Below are 14,658 nucleotides of genomic sequence, written 5' to 3'. Positions count from 1 at the left end.
AAAAAACTGGTGCAACGTTAATGGTGATGATGTGGAAAAGTGAAGTAGATGCGCATTAAACTAAAACTTTCAATAAAATCCTTTTGTCATGAGTTTATTTTCTTTAATGACAGAACAGACCTTATTTAAAATACAATCCTGGTAAAAATCTAAAAATAAAAAAAAAATCATTCAGTACTGCTATAAATGATAAACAAACAATCATAAAAAAATTGCCATCAAAACAACCCTTGCTCTGTAAATGGCTAAAAATTATTACTGCATACTTATTGGGAACATTGTAGCTTTCAAGTTACGGCCCAACAGGCTACTATGCTAGCCACGTTCGCGATGTTCGCTACGCGAGTAAAATATAGCCAGCTGCATCTCAGGTGTCACTGGCCACACAGAGCTGTGTTCGCTATGTTCGATATTATGGTGACATCGCCAGGTGTTTGGTTTTCTGCTATTTTTTCTAAACGTCGCTGACTTCGCGCATGCGCAGATAAACAAATACGTATGTTTTCGCGGGGAATTGTGCTGTAATTGTGCGTTTGCTTTTCGTGAAGTTTAAATTTTATCTCAGTATTGTGCTTTTAATAGTCAAGTCGACGGAAAAGTTAATTGAAAGATTACGAAAAAAATATCCACGTTTATGGAATAAATAGACGAAAGAAAGTAGAAGGCGGGATTTGCAGGACAATTCCTAGGATTTTATTCCAAGGGGGTGTTATAAAATTTAGTTGATTTTACACAGAAATAATCCATAAATTTGGTTTCGTCCTCACTAGCAACTGCGCTTAATCAAATGTCGAAAATTTTCAAACTCTTTTGTTTTTAAAATTAAATCCATGAACCAATTTATTAATGTCATTTATTAATGATCATTATCTTTGCCATCGTACTGTCACAGTGTTGGTTTAATGAATGAAATAGCCCTGGCGGCATGGAGCTAGGAATTGTCAGGAGACGGCATGCTGAGACGTAGGTGAAGCCACGTCTTAACCTCGCCATCGCCATATTGTGACGCCCAAAACATTGCCGAAATGGTGCTTGGCCAAGTCTGATGACGGTTAGTAATTATGAAGTAGAATCTCCTTCGTTAAAAACGGTACATGAAAGAAAAGTAATTTTAAATCTGTTTCCACATGCAAAAAAAAAAAAAACTACACTTCATATATAAATGTCATCCTCGTCGGAATCAACACTGGAATCCCACGGCATGCGTCTCTCCGACATCGCGAACTGGACTGTCCTGTTCTGGCCGCCTGGCTCAGCGAACATAGCGTAGCTTCAATCGTTTTTCGGAAACAGCCGATGCCGAATCGACACAAGCAAAGCACGTGGGTTCGAAGAGGGGACGCGAGGGGGGGAGGTTGTACCTGGCCTGGTTGAAGGTGGACTCCCGGCAGGCATTGCGGTCTCCTCACGCCGCAGTCCGATGTCTGTTGTCCGTCAGTGCAGCAGTAGACCAGGCCGGCGGTGCATGGCTTGCCCGCTGAGAACTACCACAGAAGACAATGTGTTTGTCCGTCGCCACAGCGCACTTACATGTGGAAACAAATAATACGATTTTCTTTTTGGGTGCGGGGGAACACCTCCATTACAAACATCCACAGAATTCAAAATTATTTGGCCACCATTAGCATAATCAACTCCAACAGATAGACTACATAATACCAGAGCCTGTATGTTGTACGTTTATAAACTGCGCAACAATTGCAAGAATATTGAAGATATTTTTTACTAAGCAGCAATTTTTATCGGGTTTCAAGGAAATAAGTTATTTTTTATTTAAGTATTTAAATAAATATTATTTATTTACTCACAGCACATTTTATCAAAGTTTGAGCAGCTGCCCAAGGGAACGAGTTCTCTGCACCGTCCGCACCTATTCTCCATCTTTTTTCTAGTCAGAAAAGTTTACCAAGAGTGTTGGACGCGCACAAACTTGTTAGTTTAGATTATGAATAATTTAATTAGGCGCGAAATTCTTGCCTTTCTTAATTTAAGCTTTGGCTGGCAAACAGCCCGGTAGAAAACGATGAAATTCACCCCCGAACAAACCTGCACCAACCAATCCAGTGCGGACAGCAATGTCCAAATGCCAACTCCCCTCGTGACGGACTCTTTTCTGCTCTGTCCAACTCTTCTTCCTGAACCATCCTTTGTTTCCTGAAACCAGGGGCGCAACAACTAAATTTCTAAAAGGGGGGGGGGGGGCAATATACCTTTTTATAAAGAATCATCGACCCCCCACCCCTATTGAAGCGTGGTCCGGGGGTCCTCCCCCGGGAAAATTTGTATTTCTAGGTGGAAAATGGCGCTATTTAAGCAGTTTTGTTATCTAAACAATGATTGATTACACTTTCTTTGCCTCCGTTTGCCCCCACTTCAAGGTTTCAGAAGGGGGGAGGCAAAATACCCTTCACCCCTGTTGTTGCGCCCCTGCCTGAAACCATCCTGCTTGCTTAATGCATGCCTTTGCACCCAACACGATGGAGCCCAGGGATTCACCCTGTGTCCATGCAGGGTCTTACCTGGGCCCAACTTGTCTAATTTTAGTCTAGAATAGTCTGTGATGGGAGTTAGTCATGGCTGGCCAATCCCCTCCTAGCACATGATGCATGATGTCCCTCCTGCATAGCTTAAACCCTGCATTATGAGAGCATACCTATATGCACATCTTCAAAACACTTTTAGTTTTAAACTTAGGTTATTGAAAAAAAAACTATTTCACAACAATATTTCACGAAAACGTATTAAAATTCGGCCTTGAAATTTTACTCCCATCACTCCCAAAAAAAAAAGTTTCATTTCAATTAAAAAAAAAAAAATTGTTGTTTATATATCGATAATAATGAAATATTTTGCGTGAATGCTGTTGAAACCAATATGGCGTCTGACGATGTTTACTCACGTTGGCCACGATTCGCACGTCTATCAGGCCCGTTCCATCGGTATTGTGGCTCGGAGGCGGACAAGAGCTACGGGCGCGACAACCACACCTCTTGGGACCTCCTCCGCCTGTCGACAGAACACAAAAACTCCATGCACCGTTCACTCTCGCAACTGGATTCAGATTTCACGGGCGATCATTATCTTTGCCATCGTACTGACACAGTGTCGGGCTAAACGAACGAAATAGCAGTGAAATATCCCTGGCGGCACGGAGCTAGGAATTGTCAGGAGACGGCATGCTGTGACGTAGGTGAAGAAGCCACGTCTTAACCTCGCCATCGCCATGTTGTGACGCCCAAAAACATTGCGGAAATGGTGCTTGCCCACGTCTGAAGATGGCTAGTAAGTATGAATTAGAATCTCCTTCGTTAAAAACGGTCACTTTTAATGAAAGAAAAGTCTTTTTACATCTGTTTCCACGTGCAAAATAAAAACCAACTTGAGCCAGTGTTTTGGGCGTATAACCTACTAGCTTCAGTACCCGGCGTTGCCCGGGTTAAACACATGGATCTTTATTGTCTGCGAGTTAAAGCAAACTGGATAGCGCTATATGATAGTGTGTTGGACATAGAGAAATGTCACACAATTACTGTTTGTATGTTTATGATCTATGATTTTTTGTTTACCCATGGCGATCGGTTATTTATTATTTATTATTAATTATAAATTATTAAGACCATTAATCGAAATAAAAACTATCCTATCTCTCAAGTTGGAAAAAAAATTACACATAAATGCCAATTTTCATCGAAATCGGTTGACTTGGTGAAGAGTTCACTGGAAACAAACATCAGGACACTGGATTTATATATATAAAGGTATGGTGCAACAATGAACTGAAGGGGGAAAATAATGGCTTCGCACACTTAGCATGTAATCATGCAGACATGGCCACCCATGCACTGCCTGGCGGGCCCGAAACATATTCTGATCGCAAGTGGCTAGGATTGCCGCCCGGAGTACAGAATGTGCTGAAGACCCGAACTGTGTCCGAACACCAGCCCAATGGAACAACCCTCAGCTCGGGGATCCACTAGAAGGGCATCGCAGTTGCTTCAGAATCCTGACGAGGGATGACGCTGTATCCTCTACACGCGTCCACTGAACTCGAGGTTTCTAGGGATGCGACGCTCGCATCCACTAACGCGTCCTTACATCCACTAGCTTCGGAATCGTGTTTCATTGTGTTTGTATATAATAATAATAATATTTTAAAACGTTATAATAGTGATAACTCAAATAGAGACATTTTCTTGGCTTCTGGGTGTAGGCAATTGTCTGACGTTTCGGCAGTCATTGCAGCTGCCATCATCAGGTAGACTAAGTCTAAGTCTGAGACGTCAGACAATTGACTACACCCAGAAGCCAAGAAAATGCAGACAATGGCCGTGAAAGCCTGCGATCTTTATCAAATAGAGAAAAGGTTAATAAAAATTTACCCAACGCGAACGTTAAACTTATAGGTTTATTTAAAGCTCGTTTTAAATATTTTTAACCAATTTTTTTTATCGCTAACATTTATAACCACTAAGTTACGTTTTTTTTATTATTGGTCGTTATTTACGTTCTGCTGAATATTCGTAGATATCACGACTCGAAATGGCCATACGTGCGCGTTAGTACGACCAACTGTCGACAGGTGGTGCTAGCAGTAGAAGGAAGTGTTCGGATACCGTCCGTCCATTAGGAATTCGTCCTCTACATCGTGGCTGCAGTTGCCAAAGGGACGTGTGTGCCGCGCGGAGGGGACGCACCACAACGCCGAACGTACAATAACGCCGAAAAACATAACGTCGAATGCCAAATTGACTACAACGCCGACAGCTACAAAACTGATGTGTACCACAACGCCGAAATACATTAACGCCGAAAAATGTCATTGCAGGACTGCCACAAAGGTTAGGTTAGGTAAGGTTAGCACACAAATTCATTCAGTTGTTTTTCATTTTGCTTCTGTGCCGCCGGCCCCCCCCCCCCCCCCCCTCCGGCAAAAACATTTTTTCGGCGTTACTGTATTTCGTCGTTGTGGTACACAGCAGTTTTCTAGCTGTCGGCGTTATGGTATTCGGCGTTATTGTACGGTTCGGCGTTGTGGTATTTCGGCGTTGTGGTAACGACCCTGCCGCGGACGCATCCCTACGTGTTCGGACAGGGGCGACTGAATTGTTGCCCCTTGGAAGGGCAGCCCTTCAGGATTTTTCTGACAGTGGTTTATTTGTACAGAGACTGGAAGGGCAGCCCATCCAATTTCTGAAAACACGCTCCTTTGAGAGTTCAAATAATCCTGAAAACTTGCCCCTTGGATGGGCAGCCCATCAGGATTTTTCTGACAGTGGTGTTTTAGAAAGGTTGTCTGAATTGTTGCCCCTTGGAAGGGCAGCCCATCAGGATTTTTTTGACAGTGGTGTTTTTGAAAGGTTGTCTGAATTGTTGCCCCTTGGATGGGCAGCCCATCAGGATTTTTCTTACAGTGGTGTTTTTGAAAGCTTGTCTGAATTGTTGCCCCTTGGATGGGCAGCCCTTCAGGATTTTTCTGACAGTGGTTAGTTTGTAAAGTGACGTGACCTAACCTTACCTAACCTAACCTAAACTAACCACTGTCAGAAAAATCCTGAAGGGCTGCCCATCCAAGGGGCAACAATTCAGCTCTGGCCGAAGTACAGACAGTCAGTCACCTGAGGGCCCGGAGCGGGTGATGACGCTGTCATCTTCGACGGCGCCCGGAGGATCGCTGTCCCTGAACACGATGCCGTCGTCCTGCTGTCCTCGCGAGTGTGACGTCACCAGCAGCTGGCATACCAGCAGGAAGGCGAGTCGCGACGGCTGCATTCCGTCCAGGCTGCGACACAGGGCCCGGTTCGGGAACCCCGCAGGACCGTTCAGCAACCACGGTTCAAAGGCCCCCGGTTCTGCAACGACACGGGAACGTAAACTGTAGACTGTAGTATCATAGTATTTTTTGGCGATGTTACAAGGGCGCAACAACTAAATTTCCAAAAAAATGAGGGGGGGCAATATACCTTTTTATAATGAATCATCGATCCCCCCTATTGATGCGGGGGGTCCGGGGGTCCTCCCACGGGAAAAATTTGTGATTCAAGGTGGAAAATGGTGCTATTTAAGCAGTTTTACTATCTAAAAATTGATTACACAGCACTTTCTTTGCTTCCGTTTGCCCCCACTTCAAGGTTTCAGAGAAGGGGGGGGGGGGCAAAATACTTTTGCCCCCCCCCCCTGTTGTTGCGCCACTGTTATGTTATATGCTTTCATTGGGTGTATTTAAGGTTTGGAGCGACAACTTGGACCGAACCGTATCAGATGCAGGGAAAGACGAAAGAGCTCTGGCTATTCAAGAAGGAGATATAGACGAAGATGGCATTCCATTTACTTACAGTCATTGTGGACGGTGGATGGGCCAAGCGTTCTTACGGGCATAAATACAACTCTCTTTTCAGGAGTGGTAAGTTACCTACGGGGTCTAACCACATCAATTTCAATAATGTTACAGTTGTTAAGAGGTAAAGGGCTGAGGTAGTGTTACGAAATATATATTTCTTTGGCTAAGTTAGGCCCCGCTAGTTTAGATTTTTCTATATTTTAATTATATTTAATGAAATATATATTAATTTCAAGGCATAAATAATGTCTCCCAGACCTATAACTTGTAATAACAACAGCACGCAGACGGAGAAAGGTCCCGTAAGGATCAGCTCGGCAATAATGGCGACCTCTTACGCTTACGTTGCCCCGTGCGACCATCAGCCATGTTTGTTTGTTGTAAATACGTTTAAAATTGGTTTCAAGTACAATAATGTCTCATCTTTGTGATGTTATTTTTATCATGTAAGTAAATTCTGCTTGCGCTATGATCTCGAAGCATTATATATCTATACTAATATTATAAAGCTGAAGAGTTTGTTTGTTTGATTGTTTGAACGCGCTAATCTCAGGAACCGCTGGTCCGATTTGAAAAATTCTTTCAGTGTTGGATAGTACATTTATCGAGGAAGGCTATTGGCTATATTATATTATCAATAACATTAAGGATCCTTACTAAAAGTCCAATTTAGAATCAAATGCGTTGGAGGGGGTTAGATACAACATGCAGTACACGTACGAAGTGTGTGTTAATGCCGCAGGCGCTATTGCCTATTAACATTGTTGCCACGCACTAGATGCCTTATTATTCTTAATTTTCCCATACAAGTAAAAAACACCTGTGTGATATTAACAACGAAGCAATCAGTACCCTCATAAGAGTTCAATTAGTATTTAAATACTTTTTATCACTTTAAATCGCAAACCTAAACTATTGTTTTTTTCCTCTCTCTGTGTTTAATTTGTTTTTTTTATTGCCCTTTTTTTCAAGAATATATATTTTACAGACTTGAAACTTCACAGTAATGTTCCTTATGTTACGCAGGATGACATTTTCCGAAAATTAGATCCCATGGGTGGTTAAAACCAGGCAACAGTGGGTACTTTGTCTGCAAAAGAACAGGATTTTGCATTGTTTATGCCTTCTGCGTCTCCATGGCAACGGGCATCGCGCGGCAGTGGCGTACCCACAAGGAGGGGCATGTATAATGAGCGGCGCAAGAGTGATCTGCCTGTAGACTGCCGTAGCGAAGTACGGGTACATCAGTTTTATGTTGCGTGCACGAGTCGGGAAACCATCGGTGCTATTCTTTTTCTCTCCGGTACATTATACAGCATTGTAATAAATTTTCACTGAATTTTTATTTTATTTACCATTACTGTAAATGGGAGATGTGGCTTAATTTTTTTCCATTAGTATAGCCGTGCGAAGCCGGGTCGGGCAGCTAGTATATGTGTGTGTGTGTGTGTGTGTGTAGGTGTGTGTGTGTGTGTGTGCGTGCTTGCATAAAGTCAAAAATGGTTAAAAATGATTTATTATCACAGGCAAGTTTGCGAAATTGATAAGTGAGATTAGAGACATTATTTTAAAACAATTAATGAGTTTCCAAAGTTCTAAAGCAGTTAATAAAGCTAAATAAAAACTGACTTCAAGAAACCTGATAAATTTTCAATCGCGATTTTCTCAAAACTATGATTTTGGACCTGGCCCTTTTTTACGCAAAAAGCACAGTTGTATATCATAACCTTGAATTGCAATATAATTTGGTTGCCAATTTGTTACGTTTCCGTGCATTGTGGAATCAGCATTTGGCCAAAAATAAGTTCAAGACTTGTACTGCGCAGGTGAGATGCTCTGACACGGTCAACATCCTGTACAGACACTTTTGTTCGTCCTGTGCTTTTCCCCTTTTGCAAACACATCAGGTCGTTTCGATCTGCGTATACCACCGTCGGATGTTTTTGCCACATGGAGGGGTTCACAATCAAACTTTAAACTGATCGCACGTTGAACTGAAATTACAGATTCACTCTTGGATAAAATTGCAGAACACAAAAAAAAAAGGCTTTACGCTCAGGAGTCGCCATTTCGCGTAGATAGCGCTGCGATCGAGAAAAACAACAAAGCAGTGTACTCGCGCATGGGATTATCTAAAAGAAAAAAAAATGTTTCAGTTACTCTTTGATTGTGACCTTGAACCAAAACTCTAGAACGCTTGTAGTAGTTGATACTATTAAAAAATTTGTAACTGGGACAGTTTTTGAAGTGACGTCTAATAAATCGATGAACGCCGGCTGCACGCACGAAAAAGTGTCCCGTTACGCACATTGTCCCGTTGCGCTGTGTCCCTTTACGCTCATTGTACGCTTGCGCCGCATCTATCTCCCTTCCACTCGATTGGAACAACCATCAATTTGACTTTTTTCGAGGCACATTAAAACTTGAAACACCCCCATTCGTTTCATACTTTTCCTATCATCGTCCTATCCTTAACAGAATAACACAGATTGGAAGAAGTTAAATAGCAAACATGTATAAAAGTTATAGTTAAAATAATCTCTTCGTTGAAGTAATAAACATATTTGAATTAATGAGTGCAAATAAAAGTATATTTATCGTTTAAATTGTAGATTTCATTTCACTCCTTCTTTTGTATCCATACAAAATAGTGATAATTCAATAAAAAATGATTCAATTTTATTCATAAAAGTATGCGATCATTTCATCGATGTTTTGTCATGACTTTGTCACGTTAAACTATCGTCCGTAAACCGACTTCACAGACAACCAAATTATTAAGTCTCTTGCCGGGACTGACCTGGATGTAGTGTCTGCGCGCGGAGACCGCTCTGCCTACGACCACGAGGACTGCGTCGGTAGACCCGGACAGAAGCCTCTCCGACGGGGCCCCTCGCTGATATACGCAGGACACGCTCCTCCTCCTCCTACCCCCCCTCCCCATACCTTCCTCCCATACCGGCAATCCTGCCACAAGTCCTTTCCCAATCGTCCTTGATGACCGCCGGACAATCGCGCATTGTCGCCGCGTCTCCCGAACGACCGCGTGTCCTTTCGGCCCGAGGTCGAGGCAATCCCTATGCACGATGGGCATGGCCCGCCTGGCAGGCTTCACCTCCAGTGCCGGTTGTGTTTCTGAAAGACAATGGGATTTTGAATTGCAAGCTTGCAACAAATACCAGAATGCGAATAGGTCTTGACTTAATTCACCTGTAACTTTATACACCGACAGTTCCTCTATGTTTAACTAGTAGTATAGTAGTAGATATTAGAGATTTGTAAATTAGTAATGAGTCCTAGATACTAAGTAATAGTCATCAAAAAATATATATTTCTAAAATAATAAAAATAAATAAAAAAAATAAAAAAAAATATTTATAGTTATTATTTTAGTTTTATCTTAAGCACTGCACGTCCATCCCTGAGTTGGGTGTTTGCATATTTCGTAACGAAATGCCTAGTTTGTAAGTCATTTATCTGTTTTCTGTCTTAGTTTCTTAGTTTTTTAGGTGCTGACTGGCGGCGGAGTGAGTGGTCAGTGCAACCACTCACCACCAGGGGCGCTTGCGTCCCTGGTCACTAAATCCAGTACCGGACAATTAGCAAAGCGGGCCACGAGTCCAAGTGCCCAACCCCCCACGCATGGTAGACTCTTTTCTACTCTGTCCAAACACTTCATCCAGACCATCCTCTTGTCTCCTGTAATTTCCTACACGTAATGCATGCCAATTTGCATCCCGCATGAATGTGCCCAGGGTTTTCCCTGTGTCTATGCAGGTTTTACCTGGGCCCAACCTATCCCTAGTTATAGTCTAGATTTAAGAGTGAGGGGAGTTAGTCATGGCGCCAATCGCTGCCATGGCTGGCCAATCCCCCTCCTAGCACATGATGCATGCGACCCTCTCCCTGCATGGCTAATCCCAGCATGACTAGGCGTATAGGCTTCGGCCTGAGACGCACCTAGGTCCCTCCCTAACCCGGACCCCTCCAAAATACACTTAGTTTTAGTTAGGTTAGGAGAAAAAAATCGTCCAGTCAAGGTGGGGTCCCAGGGAAGCCTAAGATGCACATCAAGTTCTGTCCCTGCCCGAACACGCCCGAATATTCACCTTCAAATGATTGCATACTTTTATGAATGAAATTGAATCATTTTTTTAATTTTAATAATAAAAGAATAAATACTTGAAATTATACTAGTAATCAGATATTTAAAATGCAAGAATAGTTAACCTTTATTGCCGAAATTGTTGTTGTAACAAGCAATGTAAACCACATTAACTTTTCACTTCACTTTATAACCAGTCGACGAAACAGTTCACGTGTAGATGTAAGTTGTGTGCTGCCGCTGTCTTTCTTCTCCTCGGACGCATAGGCCAATCGAGTGGAAGAGAGATAGATGCGGCGCAAGCGTACAATGAGCGTAACGGGACACAGCGTAACGGAACAATGTGCGTAACGGGACACTTTTTCGTGCGTGCAGCCGGCTTTCATCGATTTATTAGACGTCACGTCAAAAATCCTTGTCGAAAATCAGGTCCAAGCAGGATTTTTTTTCCATGTATTTTTTACACTTTTTTCGGAGCCGTTTCATTATATAGTTTAACTTTTCAATCTGCCAATCAAACGATTCGATAGTCGACGTAGCTGCTCCGGCAGCAAATTATAGCGGCTGGTGCGGAAACTGCATGTGATTCGCGTGCATATATTTTGTCGAATACACAATTTGCGTACATTTATCAGCCTCGACATTTTATTATACGTTTTCGTTTTATAAGTGTATTTGCAACATGAGAATGTATGAATTTTCTCATTATGTACCGAGGTTAGCCATTACACATTTCTGGCGTGTACTGAATGACTCACTCATTATATCCCCCCCCCCTTAATTTTATTGCCTTTGCCATTAATTATGAGCTATATTTTGTAATTTTAATACAATACCTTTCTTGCATTTGTTGGGATGTCACAAATATTACGAACATATATCTGTACCTCATAAGCCATTCTGTCACAAAAACAGTATTTATCATGAAGCTAGTTTACGCCTTTGAAGTTGGAGATGAACGGTTTATCGCAGATAATAGAGAAAGTATTTCAAGCTTATGAATAATGCTTAAAAATTTATGTCCCGTATCAAGAGTCATTATTTTATTTTTACGTTTAACACTGTTACTTTTTTAGACTTCTTGAGTGGCCGAACTGAAACAAAATGATATAGGTGTTTGTGTGTGTGTGTACACACACATACACACAAATTGAATAAATAAATGAAGAAAAAATGTGTTCAAAGGCAATGCTGGTGGCTTCTGCATGATATAGGTAAATTATCACGAAAAAAAAATATTTAATTTTATTTAGCTGTTTTAAATATTAAATTGTGATGATTTTAAAAGGCTATGGAAAATGTTTTTTTTTTTTCTGAAATTTATTCAATCGTATCACATAGCAGCCAGTAAAATTGACTTTAAACCTAAAATGTTCCAATTCTATACATACTTTCGTTTCATCCTCCTTATCAATACTACACAAAAGCGTTTGCCAGCAAATTATGCAGTAAGTAGTATGCGATACACAAGTATATATGTAATATATATTCGTTTGGTGAAAGTTCAGCCACTCAAATAGTCGTCAAATTCAACTGTGTGGAACGTAAGTGTAAAATAACGACCTGGCAACGGGACACGCGTCCTTGATAGAACGAAGATCACTAAAACCACCGGTAAAAATCGGTCGCTGTCGTGATTCGATCCATCAACGTTTTTCGGAAACGCGTCTCTGCTGCGGGTGATTGTACTCACTGTCGACGTCACGCTACTTCCGTCTGACCTCGCGCGTCAAATGCTCGCAGCTCTTTTTTTATTTATTTATTTTTTTTATATGGAGGAATGATTCATGTCCTGGTGACGCCCGGTGCGAATGGTTCATGGGGAAAAACCCCCGACGAACACCATTCAAATGTGAATCCGTACGTTTCGTAACGCAACAGGACGCTTTTAGGAAGAGATAATTGGAATAATGTTTTATTATTTGCATCCAGTGTGTGGCCACGCATGCGTGATTACATCGTAAGCGTGTGAAGCATCCTGAAACAAACGTAAATAAAATAAATCAAATCTAAAACGAAATGGAACAAAAAATATTTAGGAACGATTAATTTTTTTTTTAACCTAGGTAATGATTTGATTTTTAAAAAAAAATTGCAAGTCAAGGGGAAATGTTAGTTTATACTGACTATTGCAGTCCACTTAAAAATATTAGGCCTTAAACCAAATACTTAGAAATGGATTGAAAATTCGCTTAACAATATACAGTATGCGAAATAATCATGTTTTAATACGGTAGTTATATCAAAAAAAGATAGCCTATTTAAAAAAAAAATTCAGGTGTTTAGTTGCATAATGTTTGTATTTTAAAACTTATAATGATTAACAAAGATCGCAGGCTTTCGCGGCCATTGTCTGGAGTAGCTTGGCTTCTGCGTTGTTACCTACTGATCCCTGTTGATGGCGACTGCAGCGTCGACCGAAACGTCGGTGATATGTCCTCCTTCGACGCGGCTACAATCCAGAAGCCAAGCAACTCCTGAACATATATATATATATGTGTGTAGGTGTGTGTGTGTATATGTGTGATGGAGACGCCTAAGATGTACATCAAGTTCTGTCCCTGCCCGAACACGCCCGAATATTCACCTTCGGCCAACCTCGGGATTTGTTTTATTTTTGCGCAGGAAAAATGAATTCATATATTAAAAGTGGTCGGTTAGGTTAGCTATATTAAAACACTTTAAAACACTATGGACGGTTAGTTAGGTTAGTACAGCTGCATTAAAATAAACAGAGAAATATAAATATATATATAAATGAACCCGAGGTTGGCCGTAGGTGAATATTCGGGCGTGTTCGGGCAGGGACAGAACTTGATGTAGGTACATCTTAGGCTTACCGTGTGTGATGTGCGGGGGGAAATGGAAAATGGAGGAAAAAAATGGGTGGGAGGGAGGAGGCAGCTAAAGAATATCTACCCAGACTAACTAACATTCAACGCTGCGCTAATCGCTCACAACAACGTGTAAACGTACCACAAGAACACCAACTACCATACTGCTAGCTGCTAGTATATACGGCTGACTCTAAAATTTTTGCACCCCGCTAACCAGATTCCCTCGAAAAGTTTGAACTTCCCTGAGCGGCGATCGCGCGGGTAATTTCAGCCAATGGAGTGGTTCCCCTGAAGCGCGGGAAATTCAAAGTTCTCGCACTGATGTTTCCGCCGGTAATTTTTTTTTTCAAGTTAATTTTATCGAACACGCGTTCCTTAACAAAAATTGCATATTTTTTTTGGACATTCTCTGCCACCCATTCCGGATGTTCTATGCGTAGATTATACAGCTTTGTTTTACTCGCGTGCGGGTAAGGTCTTCTTTATTATTAGATTAAAGCTTTATTTTTTATCAATTCCATCCTAACAGGCTAGATATTAATCAAATGTAAACAATAGATGACTCTTTGGAGGTGCGTATTTTGGGGGTTACATACAGATCTGTTCAAGATAATGTGCGAGTTTTTTTTTTTTTTTTTTTTTTTACATTTTCTGTAAGAACATTCTGAATTTGAGCTCTGAGTATTCGTATAAAATTAACAAAATAATTTTCTAGTTCAGTGGTACGTTCTTCTAAGTTTGTTTTGTTTAACACTTAACACTATCCAGCTGTGTCAAAGTATGAATATTCGCTGAAGCACCTGTAAAAAAAGATCTCATATTCTTGACGAGTCCTATACTACATGTAGAATATAATTGTATATTTTTGTAGTCTACTTGGACACTAAAACTACTACTACTACTACTATTACTACTACTACTACTACTACTACTACTACTACTATTGCCATGCAGAGTATATCTCCACGAATTGTTACCTCTCCCCCTTTTCCTTAACTCATGGACAATAAAGGGCCTAAAATGTGTGCAATTAAACAACTTGTAATATGTTTAACTAGAGGGTGGCTATGTCTGCATGATTACATTGGTAAGTGGGTGATTACGTTTTACCTCCTCAATCTGATTGTTTCGCCATACCTACTGGTTAAATGCCTAAAACATTGGTTGAAGTGGATTGTTTACATTATGGAAACAGTTTAAATTACGTTATTTATATTCAAGTGACTGTTTTTTTTTTTAATAACGTAGGTTCTAATTCGTATACGCAATAACAACAATCAGATGTTATCAAGCACCATTTCCGTAATGTTTTGGGCGGAGCAATATGGCGATGGCAAGTTAAAAAAAAAATATTCAACTGTGTCACAGCATTCAGTTTC

The 14,658-nt window shown here is 41.0% G+C and overlaps 1 protein-coding gene across 2 annotated transcripts in view; it reads left to right on the top strand.

Annotated features, from left to right (window-relative positions):
* LOC134540649 (cyclin-dependent kinase 1) overlaps positions 1-14,658 on the top strand; it is an 84,145-nt gene that overhangs the window by 1,790 nt on the left and 67,697 nt on the right. The window contains exon 1 of one of the 2 annotated variants that reach the window (XM_063383520.1): positions 6,298-6,400. The exons of the other annotated variant lie outside the window; for it this stretch is intronic. Coding sequence (XP_063239590.1) covers positions 6,313-6,400 — 88 coding nt within the window. The 5' untranslated portion in view covers positions 6,298-6,312. Of the gene's footprint in view, positions 1-6,297; positions 6,401-14,658 lie in introns of those variants that run through there. 2 annotated transcript variants of the gene reach the window in all.

Source organism: Bacillus rossius, chromosome 17, assembly GCF_032445375.1.
Source record: "Bacillus rossius redtenbacheri isolate Brsri chromosome 17, Brsri_v3, whole genome shotgun sequence".
In the NCBI taxonomy this organism is placed as follows: Eukaryota; Metazoa; Arthropoda; class Insecta; order Phasmatodea; family Bacillidae; genus Bacillus; species Bacillus rossius.
This window is presented reverse-complemented; position numbering and strand designations above follow the sequence as displayed.